We start from the raw sequence: 12725 nt of genomic DNA, 5'->3' as shown, positions 1-12725 counted from the left end.
TGGGCCTACTCAATCTAACCTGATCCTTGCCTTTAGTTCAGGTCAAATTGGATCCAATTGGTTCAATCAGGTCGGATCTATCGGTTCGGGTCGGATCTTGCCCAGCTCTAGTTTAGCATTTCCTATGATATAATTTCCTGCCGATTTGAAAACGGTGGTGGCTCATCCTCCTCACATCGGTCACTCAAGGTCGTCTATGAGGACCATCCAAATCGTGAAAAATCTTAGTGATGAAGTAACCGTAACCATCCAATTGGTGTTAATAAAATAAATGGTTCAAAGTAAAACAGTCAGCGGTCCACGGCTCTTGTTTTTTTATTTTTTTATCTATGCTCTGTCCACATTTAGACCAGCGATTTGGATGTTCAGGATTACCTTATGCAGCATCTCTCTCTTTCTCTCTCTCTCTCTCTGACTCATCCTCAAAATTCTTCTCTCACTTTTCTCTAACATCATCTAATTCTTCATAAATACTACCAGATATTCAACCTTTCATGCTCCATCCCTCCCTTTCTCTGTCGAAAACATAATATGAACTCTCTTCCTAGTTCATCTACTTCTCTCCAAGAGAAAATGGCTGTCTTTGGTCTAGAAAGCCCTGAGAAAGATCACCCCGAGAAACCAGTACTTCCCCCTCTGGTCTCTTCCTATAATGATCGCATCCGCCCTCTCCTTGATGCTGTTGATCGTCTCCGACACTTGAAGGTGATGGAAGAAGGCATTGAACTTCCAACCATAGTCGTAGTTGGAGACCAATCAAGTGGCAAATCAAGTGTACTCGAGTCACTTGCTGGTATCAGCCTTCCCCGTGGACAAGGCATCTGTACTCGTGTCCCACTCATCATGCGCTTGCAAAACGTCCCCACCGACGAACCACAAATGCACCTGGAGTATCAAGGAAAGATAGTCCCGACATCAGAAAATCAAATCTCAGATTCTATCAGCATGGCCACGGATGAGATTGCAGGCAATGGAAAGGGCATCTCCAACACTCCTCTCACTCTTGTAGTGAAGAAGAAAGGTGTTCCTGATCTTACCATGGTCGATCTTCCTGGAATAACACGTGTTCCAGTCCACGGCCAACCTGAGGATATCTATGAGCAGGTATCCAATATCATTATGGACTACATCAAACCAAAGGAGAGCATTATTCTCAATGTTTTATCAGCAACCGTTGATTTTCCAACATGTGAATCAATTCGGATGTCTCAACGTGTTGATAAGACTGGGGAGCGAACATTGGCTGTTGTTACGAAAGCTGATAAGGCTCCTGAAGGTTTGCTAGAGAAGGTGACTGCTGATGATGTGAACATTGGCCTTGGCTATGTTTGCGTGAGGAATCGAATTGGAGATGAAACTTACGAAGATGCAAGGATCGAGGAGGCAACATTATTCAAATCTCATCCTCTTCTCTCCAAAATTGATAAATCGATTGTTGGAATACCAGTTCTTGCTCAAAAGCTGGTGCAGATTCAAGCAAATAGCCTATCCCAATGCTTGCCAGATATCGTTAAGAAAATCAATGACAAGCTCAACAAGAATGTCACTGATTTGAATAACATGCCGCGGAATCTTACAAATGTTGCTGATGCAACACAAGCTTTCTTGCGCGTTGTTGGTGCTGCGAAAGAATCGCTTAAGAAGGTGCTTTTACGTGGTGAATTTGAAGATTTCCCCGATGATGCGAAAATGCATTGCACTGCTCGGATGGCGGAAATGCTGGATGGGTTCTATAAAGACTTACAATCTAAGTCTTCTGATAATTATTCGACATCATCCTGTGCTTTCTTAATGTTGGAAATTGGGGTTTTGGAGGAGTCGAAATGGATTGGGCTTCCTAATTTCCTTCAGCGGACGGCTTTCGTCGCATTATTGCAACGGAAGGTGAGACAAATTGCGCTTGTTCCATTGGATTTTATTCAGAGTGTCTTAACCTACGTCGAGGAAGTTGTCATTCGCATCGTTTCAGAGCACTCGGAGGAGTACCTGCAGCTGCAGTCAATGACCAAAAGGGCAGTCCATAATCTAATTGACAAGATGAGGGATAGGTCAGTTAAGCATGTTAAGGAGATTATTGAAATGGAGAAGATTGCTGATTATACCTCAAACCCTGATTATGTGAAGAGATGGAGCAGTTTAATGGAGAATCAAAAGACATTTATTGAGGTAATACAGAACCCTTGTGTGGGGACTAAAATCATGTTTCAAGGCTTTGGTGAAGTTGAGGTTGGCCATTTGAGGCAACACTCACTGTCGATGCTTGAGCAAGCATTCGACATGAAAATGAGATTGACTGCATATTGGAGGATTGTGTTGCAGAGGTTGGTTGACAGTTTGGCTCTTCATATTCTCTTTAGTGTTAAGAAATTGGTTGAAAGGGAAATGGAAGAGGAGATTGTTAATGAATTGATGGGGTCTCCCACTGGTGGGATCGAAAGGATGTTGGAGGAATCGCCATCTACTACTCAGAAACGTGAGCGGCTGAACAAGAGCATTAAGTTGCTTAGGGATTCAAAGGATGTTGTTGCGAAGATAATGGACCGCATTGTGGCAAGCAGGCACATTTCCGATTAGGGTTTCAGTTTGCTGGTTTGGATTTTCTTATTTGTTAGGGTTTTATCTTTCTTGTTCTGTTTTTCTCCCTAGCATGGCATGCTGGCCATGAGAACTTCGTTTATTATAGCATGTTATGCCTTTTGGTTTTAGTAAAACGAAGTTAGTATGTTTTTTTTTTTTACAGTACCGTGTTGGATTCACTTTTCCCTCATTGACCATTAATCGTTGGGATAATATTGAATGCATTATAAAGAATAGGGAAATTGACTATAGTGACCTTGATGTGTAGTAAAATTCCCTAAAGAGATTCAACATTTCAAATATTTTGTAGGTGGCCTTTTGACACGCCTTTGAAATTTTCTTGGAGCAAAATTCCCTTATCCTTGTTTCAATTGTTATACTTTTTTTTGGGGAATAAAAAGTTACATCGTATTTAATACCAAGAAAGTGATGTGTATGAAACCTTTTTTTTTTTTTTTTGCGCATGGGCAAGGACCAAACTCGTGGGGCCCAGATTGATGTATGTGTATAATCCATGCCGCCCATCCTTTTTGCCGTGTCATTTTAGGACTAGAGCCCAAATATCAGCCTGATCCAGAGCTCGTGTGGGTCACATAATAGAAAATAATAGTGACAATGGAACCCACTGTTAAAACCTTTTAGGCTCACTGTGATGTTTGTTAGAAGTGGACACTGCCTAAGTCAGGACTTTTTGAGCCCATGACGAGCTGGCTGACAAGGTGGACGGAACGGATCACCTCATTTTGGACCTTAGGCTATTGTACCAATGCTTATCCTTTCATTTGGTAGTAAAGGAAGTGAACATGTAACAACCACGACCCATATAACATGAGAATCAAGACCCATATAACATGATAACTACGACCCATGACAACCACAACCCATATAACATGACAACCATGACCCATGATAACTACGACCCTTACCACATAACAACCATGACCCTTACCGCATTACAACCACGACTTGGGTATGGGTCATGGTTGCCATGTTATATGGGTCGTGGTTTTCGATAAGGGTCGCGGTTGTCATGCTATATAGGTCGTAGTCTTCATTTTAAAAGCCTTGACAAGGACCATCTAGTGGGGCGTACATTGATGTATGTGAATAATCCATGCTGCCCATCCTTTTTGTTGTGTCATTTTAGCTCTAGGACCCAAATATCAACATGATCCAAAGCTCGTGTGGGTTCAAATATCAACAATGGGTGCCATTGTCACCATTATTTTCTATTATGTGGCTCACACGAGCTCTGGATCAGGCTGATGTTTGGGTCCTAGCCCTAAAATGATACGGCAAAAAGGATGGACAACATGGATTATTCACATACATCAATGTAGGCTCTACTAGATAGTCCTTGCCAAGGCCTTTTAAATGAAGACTATGACCCCATGTATAACATGACAACCACAACCCTTACCTCATGACAACCACAACCATTACCTCATGAAAACCATGACTCATATAACATGGCAACGACGACCCATACCCCCGTCGTGGTTGTAATGCATTAAGGGTTGTGGTTGTAATGTGGTAAGGGTCGTAGTTGTCATGAGTTGTGGTTGTTATGTTATATGGGTTGTGGATGTCATGGGTTGTAGTTGTCATGTTATATGGGTCGTGGTTCTCATATTACATGGGTCACGATTTTTACATGTTCACTTGCCACATTTAACATGAGAACCACGACCCATATAACATGAGAACTACGACTCATGACAACCACGACCCATATAACATGACAACCACAACCCATCACAATTACGACCCTTACCACATTACAACCACAACCCTTACCGCATTACAACCACGACCTGAGTATGGGTCGTGGTTGCCATGTTATATGGGTCGTGGTTTTCATGAGGTAAGAGTCGTGGTTGTCATGAGGTAAGGGTTGTGGTTGTCCTGCTATACGGGTCGTAGTCTTCATTTGAAAGGACTTGGCAAGGACCATCTAGTGGGGCCTATATTAATGTATGTGAATAGTCCATGCCGCCCATCCTTTTCGCTATATCATTTTAGGGCTAGAACCCAAATATCAGCTTGATCCAGAGCTCATGTGGGCTTAAATAACAATAGTGGGTGTCATTGTCACCATTATTTTCTATTATGTGGCCCACACGAGCTCTGGATTAGGTTGATATTTGGAACCTAGCCTTAAAATGACACGACAAAAAGGATGGGCGGCATGGATTATTCACATACATCAATGTAGGCCCCACTAGTTGGTCCTTGTTAAAGCCTATAAAATGAAGACTATGACCTGTATAGCATGACAACCACAATGCTTACCTCATGACAACCACGACCCTTACCTCATGAAAACCACAACCCATATAACATGGAAACCATGACCCATACTCGGGTCATGGTTGTAATGCGGAAAGGGTCATGGTTGTAATGTGGTAAGGATCATAGTTGTCATGGGTCATGGTTGTCAGGTTCTTTGGGTACTGGTTATCATGTTATATGAGTTGTGGTTGTCATGGGTCATAGTTGTCATGTTATATGGGTCATGATTCTCATGTTACATGAGTCGCGGTTGTCATGTTCAATTCCTTTATTACCAAATGAAAGGATAGTCATTGGTACAATAGCCTAAGGCCCACAATGGGGTGATCCGTTCCATCCACCTTATCGGCCAGCTCGCCGTGGGCCCAAAAAGTCCTAACTTAGGCGGTGTCCATTTCTAACAAACATCACAGTGAGCCTGAAAAGTTTCAACAGTGGGTTCCATTATCACCATTCTTTTGTATTATGTGAGCCACATGAGCTTTGGATCAGGCTGATATTTGGGCCCTAACCCTAAAATGACACGGAAAAAAGGATGAGCAGCATAGATTATACACATACATCAATCTGTGCCCCACGAGTTTGGTCCTTGCTCCCGCACAAAAAGGGTTCCGTACACATCACTTTCTTGGCATTAAATACAACGTAACTTCTTATTCCCTAAAAAACTATACAACTACTGAAACAAGGACAAGGGCATTTTAATCTGAGTAATTTTGGAAGGCGTGTCAGAAGGCCACCTACGGAATATTTGAAAGGTTGAATCTCTTCAGGGAATTTGACCATACATCGAGGTCAGTACGGTTAATTTCCCTAAAGAATAATAAAGATCATCATCTACCCCACTTTAGTAAACCCTCAAAAACTGGTTATTTTTAATCTCTTAATAATGATTTTCTTTTGGGAATTTGATCATACTGGCCTCGATGTATGGTCAAATTCCTTAAAGAGATTCAACCTTCCAAATATTCCGAAGGTGGCCTTCTGACAAGCTTTAAAAAATCTTTTGGACCAAAATGTCATTGTCCTTGGTTCAGTAATTGTACGGTTTTTGAGTGAATAAGAAGTTACATCATACTTAATGCTGAGAAAGTGATGTGGACGAAAACCTTTTTTTGGGCGTGGGCAAGGCCCAACTTGTGGGGCCCACATTGATGTATGTGTATAATCCATGTCGCCCATCCTTTTTGTCATTTCATTTTAGGGCTAGGGCCCAAATATAAGCCTGATTCAGTGCTCATGTGGGCCACATAATAGGAAATAATGGTGACACTAGCACCCATTATTGAAACTTTCTAGGCTCACTGTGATGTTTGTTAGAAGAGGACATTGCCCAAGTCAGGACTTTTTGGCCCCACGAGGAGGTGACCAACAAGGTGGATGGAACGAATCACCCCATTGTGGGCCTTGACTCATATTATTTAAAAATATTCAAGTTATTAATAACATCACCTTAACAACCATAACCCTTACTACATTACAACCACGACCCTTACCACATTACAATTATGACCCTTACCATGTTATATGGGGTTGTGGATGTCCTGTTATATGGGTCGTACTTGTCCTATTATATAGGTCATACTTATCATGTTATATGGGTCGCAGTTGTCATGTTATATGGGTCGTAGTTGTCCTATTATATGGGTCACAGTTGTATGGATCGCAGTTGTCCTGTTACATAGATCGCAATTATCATGTTATATTGGTTGTGGTTATCATGTTATATGGGTTGTGGTTGTAATGTGACGTGTGGAGTTCATAAGGGTCGTGGTTGCCATGTGACGTGGACCCCACCTTGATGTATATGTTTAATCCACGTCGTCCACCACCTTCTCCATATTATTTTAGGTTATGAGCCAAAAAATGAGACAAATCTAAGTCCCTAGTGGACTGCACCGAGGGAAACAAAGTCCCACTGTTAGAACTTTCTAAGGCCTACTGTTGTGTGTGTATGTGATGGAACTACTCAACATTGGACTCCTTTGGTCCACAGAGAGTTGACCAATATAATAAATGGAAAGGATTATCCACTCGTGGACCCCACATAGTAGAAAATAAAAACAAATACAAGAAGAAAGAAAAGAAAGTGTCATGTTATGTGGGTCATGATTGTCATGTTATATGGGTCGCAGTTGTCCCGTTATATGGGTTGCAGTTGTCCTGTTATATGAGTCGCAGTTGTTCTGTTATATGGGTCACAATTGTATGGATCACAGTTGTCCTGTTATGTGGGTCGCAGTTATCCTGTCATATGGGTCGTGATTGTCATGGGTCGTGGTTATCATGTTATATGGGTCGTGGTTGTAATGTGATGTGTGGAGTTCATAGAGGTCAAGGTTGCCATGTGACGTGGACCCCACCTCGATGTATATGTTTAATCCACACTGTCCACCACCTTTTTCATATTATTTTAGGCTATGAGCCAAAAAATAAGACAGATCCGAGTCCCGAGTGGACCACACCGAGGGAAACAACTGCTGGAACTTTCTATGGCCTATTGTTGTATGTGTGTGTGATAGAATTACCCAACATTAGACTCATTTGGTCCACAGAGAGCTGGCCAACATAATAGACAGAAAGGATTATCCACTCATGGACCTCACATAGCAAAAAACAAAAACACATATAAGAAGAAAGAAAATGAAAATGAAAATAAAGTGTCATGTTATGTAGGTGGTTGATTGTTATGTTAGATGGGTCGCAGTTGTCCTGTTATATGGGTCGCAATTGTATGGGTCACAATTGTTATGTTATATGGGTCGCAGTTGTCTTGTTATATGGGTCGTAGTTGAATGGGTTGCAGTTGTCATGTTATATGGGTTACAGTTGTTTTGACAAGAAACAAATGCATTTGATTTGAGAAATTATCTTAATCATAACAAAGAGAATAAAAAGAGAACAATCATCATATCTATTTATTCTGAATTCATTTACATCCTTTGATTTCCCTTGATTCTAAGATAGATTATCCATAATACAAGAATTGTAAGAGTTTGAATATCAAATCTGGATATCAAATCCAGCAGCATTTTGGCTTGTGATTTGGTTATCTCATTGAGAGGAATGTTCTGCGAATATAATAATAATATCTCTTCTCCTTGAGATCATATTCCTATATAGAAAGATCTGATTCCATTTGACAATTTCAGCAGCATTTTGGCCCCTTGATATTCATTACCGCGCAACAACAGGGTGTTGCGCTGGCCCGCGCAACACTATGCTATTGCGCGGCCGAGCACAATGTCCCCTCTTTCTTCTTTCTTCCTCTTATTCTTGATACCTTCAAATTCCTCTTCTTCTCTGGAGCTCTAATCTTCTTCAAAATCTTCAATGTGTTCAAATGAGATGGGGAGTGGGGTATTTATAGGCCTCCACACGTGTGAACCCTTGATATCCGTGCCGTGGGGCCTACTTTTCATCAGATTCCCACTGTCTGAATCATCTTGACCATACCCATGTTGTGCAGGGGTGCGCAACCCTTTATACCTTTTGTGCGGTTCCATGCAACCAACATGGTTTACGTGGGTTTCTACAAACACTATGAATTTCCTTTTTTTTTTCTTTATTCTCTTTATATTTTTTCCATGCATCTTCCTTTAATTCTTTTAATTCGTTCTTGATCCTTCATTTTTTTATGCCTCAACGGATACCCCTTGATCCTTTTTGTTTATCCTTTCTTAGATAAAGAAATAGGATCAATTCTTTCTTTCATCCTTCTCGCAAACACCATTACGTGGACCCGCGCAAAGGCTAATATGGTCCTATTGTTGGGTCCAGTTCCTCTTATAAATACCAGAGCCAACTCTTCATTTTCGTTCCTTCAACTTCTTGCGAAAGCCTTGTTTCTTTACCATTTGCCCACGCAATGACTTGTCTTTGCGTGTGCTTGCGCAATACATCTCCTCTCCCTTCAGCAAACTCCTCTTTTGTGTGTCTCCGCGCAACAACCTGTTTATTATGCACTCCTGCATAATCATCTTTATCCTATGCAAAGCTTCTCTTCAAATTATTTTTTTTCGAGTCTTAAATCCCTGCCCTTCTTGCATAATGTCGCACAACTAAGCCATGTTGTGCACCTGTGTGTAATCAATCCCAGAAAATTCCTTCAAAGTATGAAAATTTTCAGATCCTCAAAATCCTTCTTTAGCCCTTGAATCCTCACTCTTTAAAACTTCATCTTTGACCTGATAACTCTTGGTCCATAAATATGCATCACTCACAGGCTTCCTCTTCAAGAAGAAAGAATCATCCATCTTCTTTAGGATCTAAACGGTTTCTCCAACATTCTTGGAATTATGTAGAGATAAATGAAGAAACTTTAGAGCTTTATAACTCCTTTGATAACGAAACAACTGTCATTCCCATCAATCTGCAGCATTACTGGTCAATTTTACACAGTGAACCATTTAATCGACAAAACATCCTTGTTTCCGTGGACAATTTGTCACACCCCAAACCCAGAAATCGGATTCACAGGAATCCCGATCGCCGAATCCGGTGCCGACAACCTCCATAGTACCCCATTCTCGGTTCCTAGTGTTCATATGCCAGATTTCAATTCTAGGACCCTATAAGGAGGATTTTTTTTTTGTACATTTAACTCATAATAAGCATAACCATAAGATTACCCAATTCACAAAGGCAGCGTCATCATCATCACATATCCACTAATATAATCATTTCAGTACAATGCTAAAAAGGAAATACATAAATGGAAAATCAAGCTCCAGAAGACCACTGTACGCTTCAAGCTCAACACTGCTGCAATCTAACATCACCTGCACGCATCTATCGTGCATAAGATTATAGAAAGCTTAGAGGGTGGTGTAAGTGTGTGCACAAGTAAGTGCCAAGTATTTAATACAATGCCATAGTTATACAATTCTGAAAATACTGGTAATCTATAAATCATACAATGTCGGAATAAGTAGAAATACTGACAAGATCATAAATTATCATAGTAAGTAGAAATACTGGCAAGATAACAAATCATAAGTCATACAATATTATAATACGCAATACGAATCAATTATACAAATGAGGAGTCATAGAGCGTCAAATATCAGATGCAGAGGATGTAATGCAATATACCTTCCTGATGAGTAACACAAATAGCGTCAGCCGCACCTAAACTATATAAATGTAGAACACAATAACCCAAATTGCCATATGCCACAGATATAATGCAATATGCAGTGCAAATGGAGTGACCATGCTAAAGTGTGAAGTCGGGATGATAGTACGTGGTATCGCAGGCTATGGGGCCCATCACAAGGGACTTCTATCCAAACTAGTCACATACTTAATTTGGATAGTCAGTCTCGATGTGGTAAACTCCTGATCTCAGGTTAGTCGTACACCCCAACCGAAATTCTGGCCATTACGAATGTACACGTAACAAATAGTTGTACACCACCAGCCCGAGTGAATAGTGAGTGAATGAATGAATGAATATGCAACTCCTGTTCAATAAGTCCATGTATCAGTATAGTTCATCTCTGGGATCATCATCGGGGTTTAGTATACTCCAAATGGCACTGCCACTCTCCTAGCCGCACAGTCCAAGTGAGTGTAAGAAACCTCACTATCCGCCTGGCCAATAGTCTGTCAATACCTATCCGGCACATCGATAACGGACCCATTTACGAGCTGGTCAAACTCGGCCTATCAATGCCCCCTGCTTTCGGGCTGGTAAGGCCACAACCCCTCCCAACCGATCACGACACAGTGGGAGACGCGACTTCCTGGTATTCGACACTCGGGCGCTCATGTATCCACTCGGTCTCGATGTTGGGCCATCCTCTGGTACTAAGAGGGTTTAAGAATTTTCACCAAGGCCATCTATGGCAGCCCGATGCTAGAATAGATTTTTGGTGTCCTTTCTGGCCATCCACGATATGCCTGTGGAGGCTACGGCCCTGATGTCGCTAGGGCATACAGTAATCATAATGCAAGATGCATGAGTCATATAATCCAGTCACACATCAATCCTGTGCATACCGTGCGCTCATGTGAGATAACCTCCGCTTATAAGAGAGTCTCATAATAACATGCTCAATGACATATGCAATGATCAACCGCATCTCATAACAAACATGCAGATGATGCGTATAGCCATGTATCATGATGCTATACTGTCACATACTCATAATCGATATCAATAACCGGCATCGAAAATCGACCTCGACAATGTGGACATTTAACCAACATTACCCCCCCGAGGAATGACCCTCATAGATCCTAACATATAGTGGACCCATGACCTCACACAAGGGCTCAAATATACAACACCATGGGCCTCACTCAAGAGCTTGATACACATCACAATGGGCCTTTCACATGGGGCCTAACATACATCACAATGGGCTCCGTTGCCTAGCCCTCAAATGTATCACATTGGGCCTCAACTACGAGTCGCATATACACCATATAGGTCTTGACAATTGGCCTCGACAATTGGGATCGATTGATAATCAGAATCGGTAAATCGGTCACGACAATCAGAATCGGTCACGACAATCGGGATCGATCGATAATCAGAGTCAGTAAATCGGTCTCGTCAATCAGAATCAGTAATCGGCCACGATAATCGAGATCGATCGATAATCAGAATCGGTAAATCGGTCACGTCAATTGGAATTGACAATCGACCACGATAATCGGGATCGATCGATAATCAGAATCGGTAAATCGGTCACGTCAATCAGAATCGACAATCGGTCACGACAATCGAGATCGATCGATAATCAGAATTGGTAAATCGGTCACATCAATCGGAATCGGCAATCGACCAAGATAATCGGGATCGATCGATAATCAGAATCGGCAAATCGGTCACAATAATCGGGTCGATCAATAATCAGAATCGACAAATCGGTCACGATAATCGGATCGATCGATAATTAGAATCGACAAATCAGTTAGGTCAATTGGAATTAGCAATCGGCCACGACAATCGGGATCGATCGATAATCAGAATCGGCAAATCGGTCACGACAATCGGATCGATCGATAATCAGAATCGACAAATCGGTCATGTCAATCGGAATCGGTAATTGGCCACGACAATCAGGGTCGATCAATAATCAGAATCGGCAAATTAGAATCGACACACGGAATCAAAATCGGCCTCTACACAAGGTGGGATCCATAGATGGACGACCAATGATGGACCAAGTAATATCAATGTGGCCTATTCGTTTGGGGTAGCCCACTAGAGGATGACGAAAATGGGCCTAACCAGGCCTAAAGGGAGGTCACAATGTACAATGTGGACATTTAACCATCACTACCCATCAATGTGGACATTTAACCAACATTGCTCCCAAGGAGTGGCCTACATAAAGCCAAACGTATAATGGGCCCGCGACCTCACACAAAGGCCCAATATACATTGCAATGGGCCTCATGCAATGACCACAGATACACCACATCGGGCCTCGCCAAATGGGCCACAAATACTTTACAATGGGCCACATACCTGGGCTTATATACATCACAATGGGCCGCATCTTATGGGCCAGAAATACATCTCATTGGGCCTTACCGAATGAGTCTCAGATACATCATATCATGCCTCATCATATGGGTGACAATTACATTATAATAGGCCTCACATCTGGGCCTCAATATACATCAAGCAAGCCGCATCAATGGCTGCACCAATGGGCCTAACATATATCACAATGGGCCGCTCAATAGGCTACACCAATGCATAATAGGTGGGCCCTACACATGCAGCAAATGGGCTCCACCAGATGGTCGGTGTGGATATAGAATGCATACATCAGGTGGGTCGCACATCCTACGAAAGGTGTGGATAAGGCATACATCATGGTGGTCCCTCGTCCCTA

General features: G+C 41.9%; 1 protein-coding gene across 1 annotated transcript; it reads left to right on the top strand.

Annotated features, from left to right (window-relative positions):
* Positions 1–377: 377 nt before the first annotated feature.
* Positions 378–2734, top strand: LOC131227647 (dynamin-related protein 4C-like). Its single transcript, XM_058223450.1, has one exon. It carries the CDS (start codon positions 532–534, stop codon positions 2572–2574), a length of 2043 nt encoding a protein of 680 aa, XP_058079433.1. The 5' UTR covers positions 378–531; the 3' UTR covers positions 2575–2734.
* The last annotated feature ends 9991 nt before the right edge of the window (positions 2735–12725 follow it).

The sequence above is a fragment of the Magnolia sinica genome, chromosome 15, assembly GCF_029962835.1.
Source record: "Magnolia sinica isolate HGM2019 chromosome 15, MsV1, whole genome shotgun sequence".
In the NCBI taxonomy this organism is placed as follows: Eukaryota; Viridiplantae; Streptophyta; class Magnoliopsida; order Magnoliales; family Magnoliaceae; genus Magnolia; species Magnolia sinica.
This window is presented reverse-complemented; position numbering and strand designations above follow the sequence as displayed.

What these genes read in the sequence shown, in the direction of transcription:
- LOC131227647 (XM_058223450.1), top strand. Translation starts at nt 532, where the DNA reads ATGAACTCTCTTCCTAGTTCATCTACTTCTCTCCAAGAGAAAATGGCT.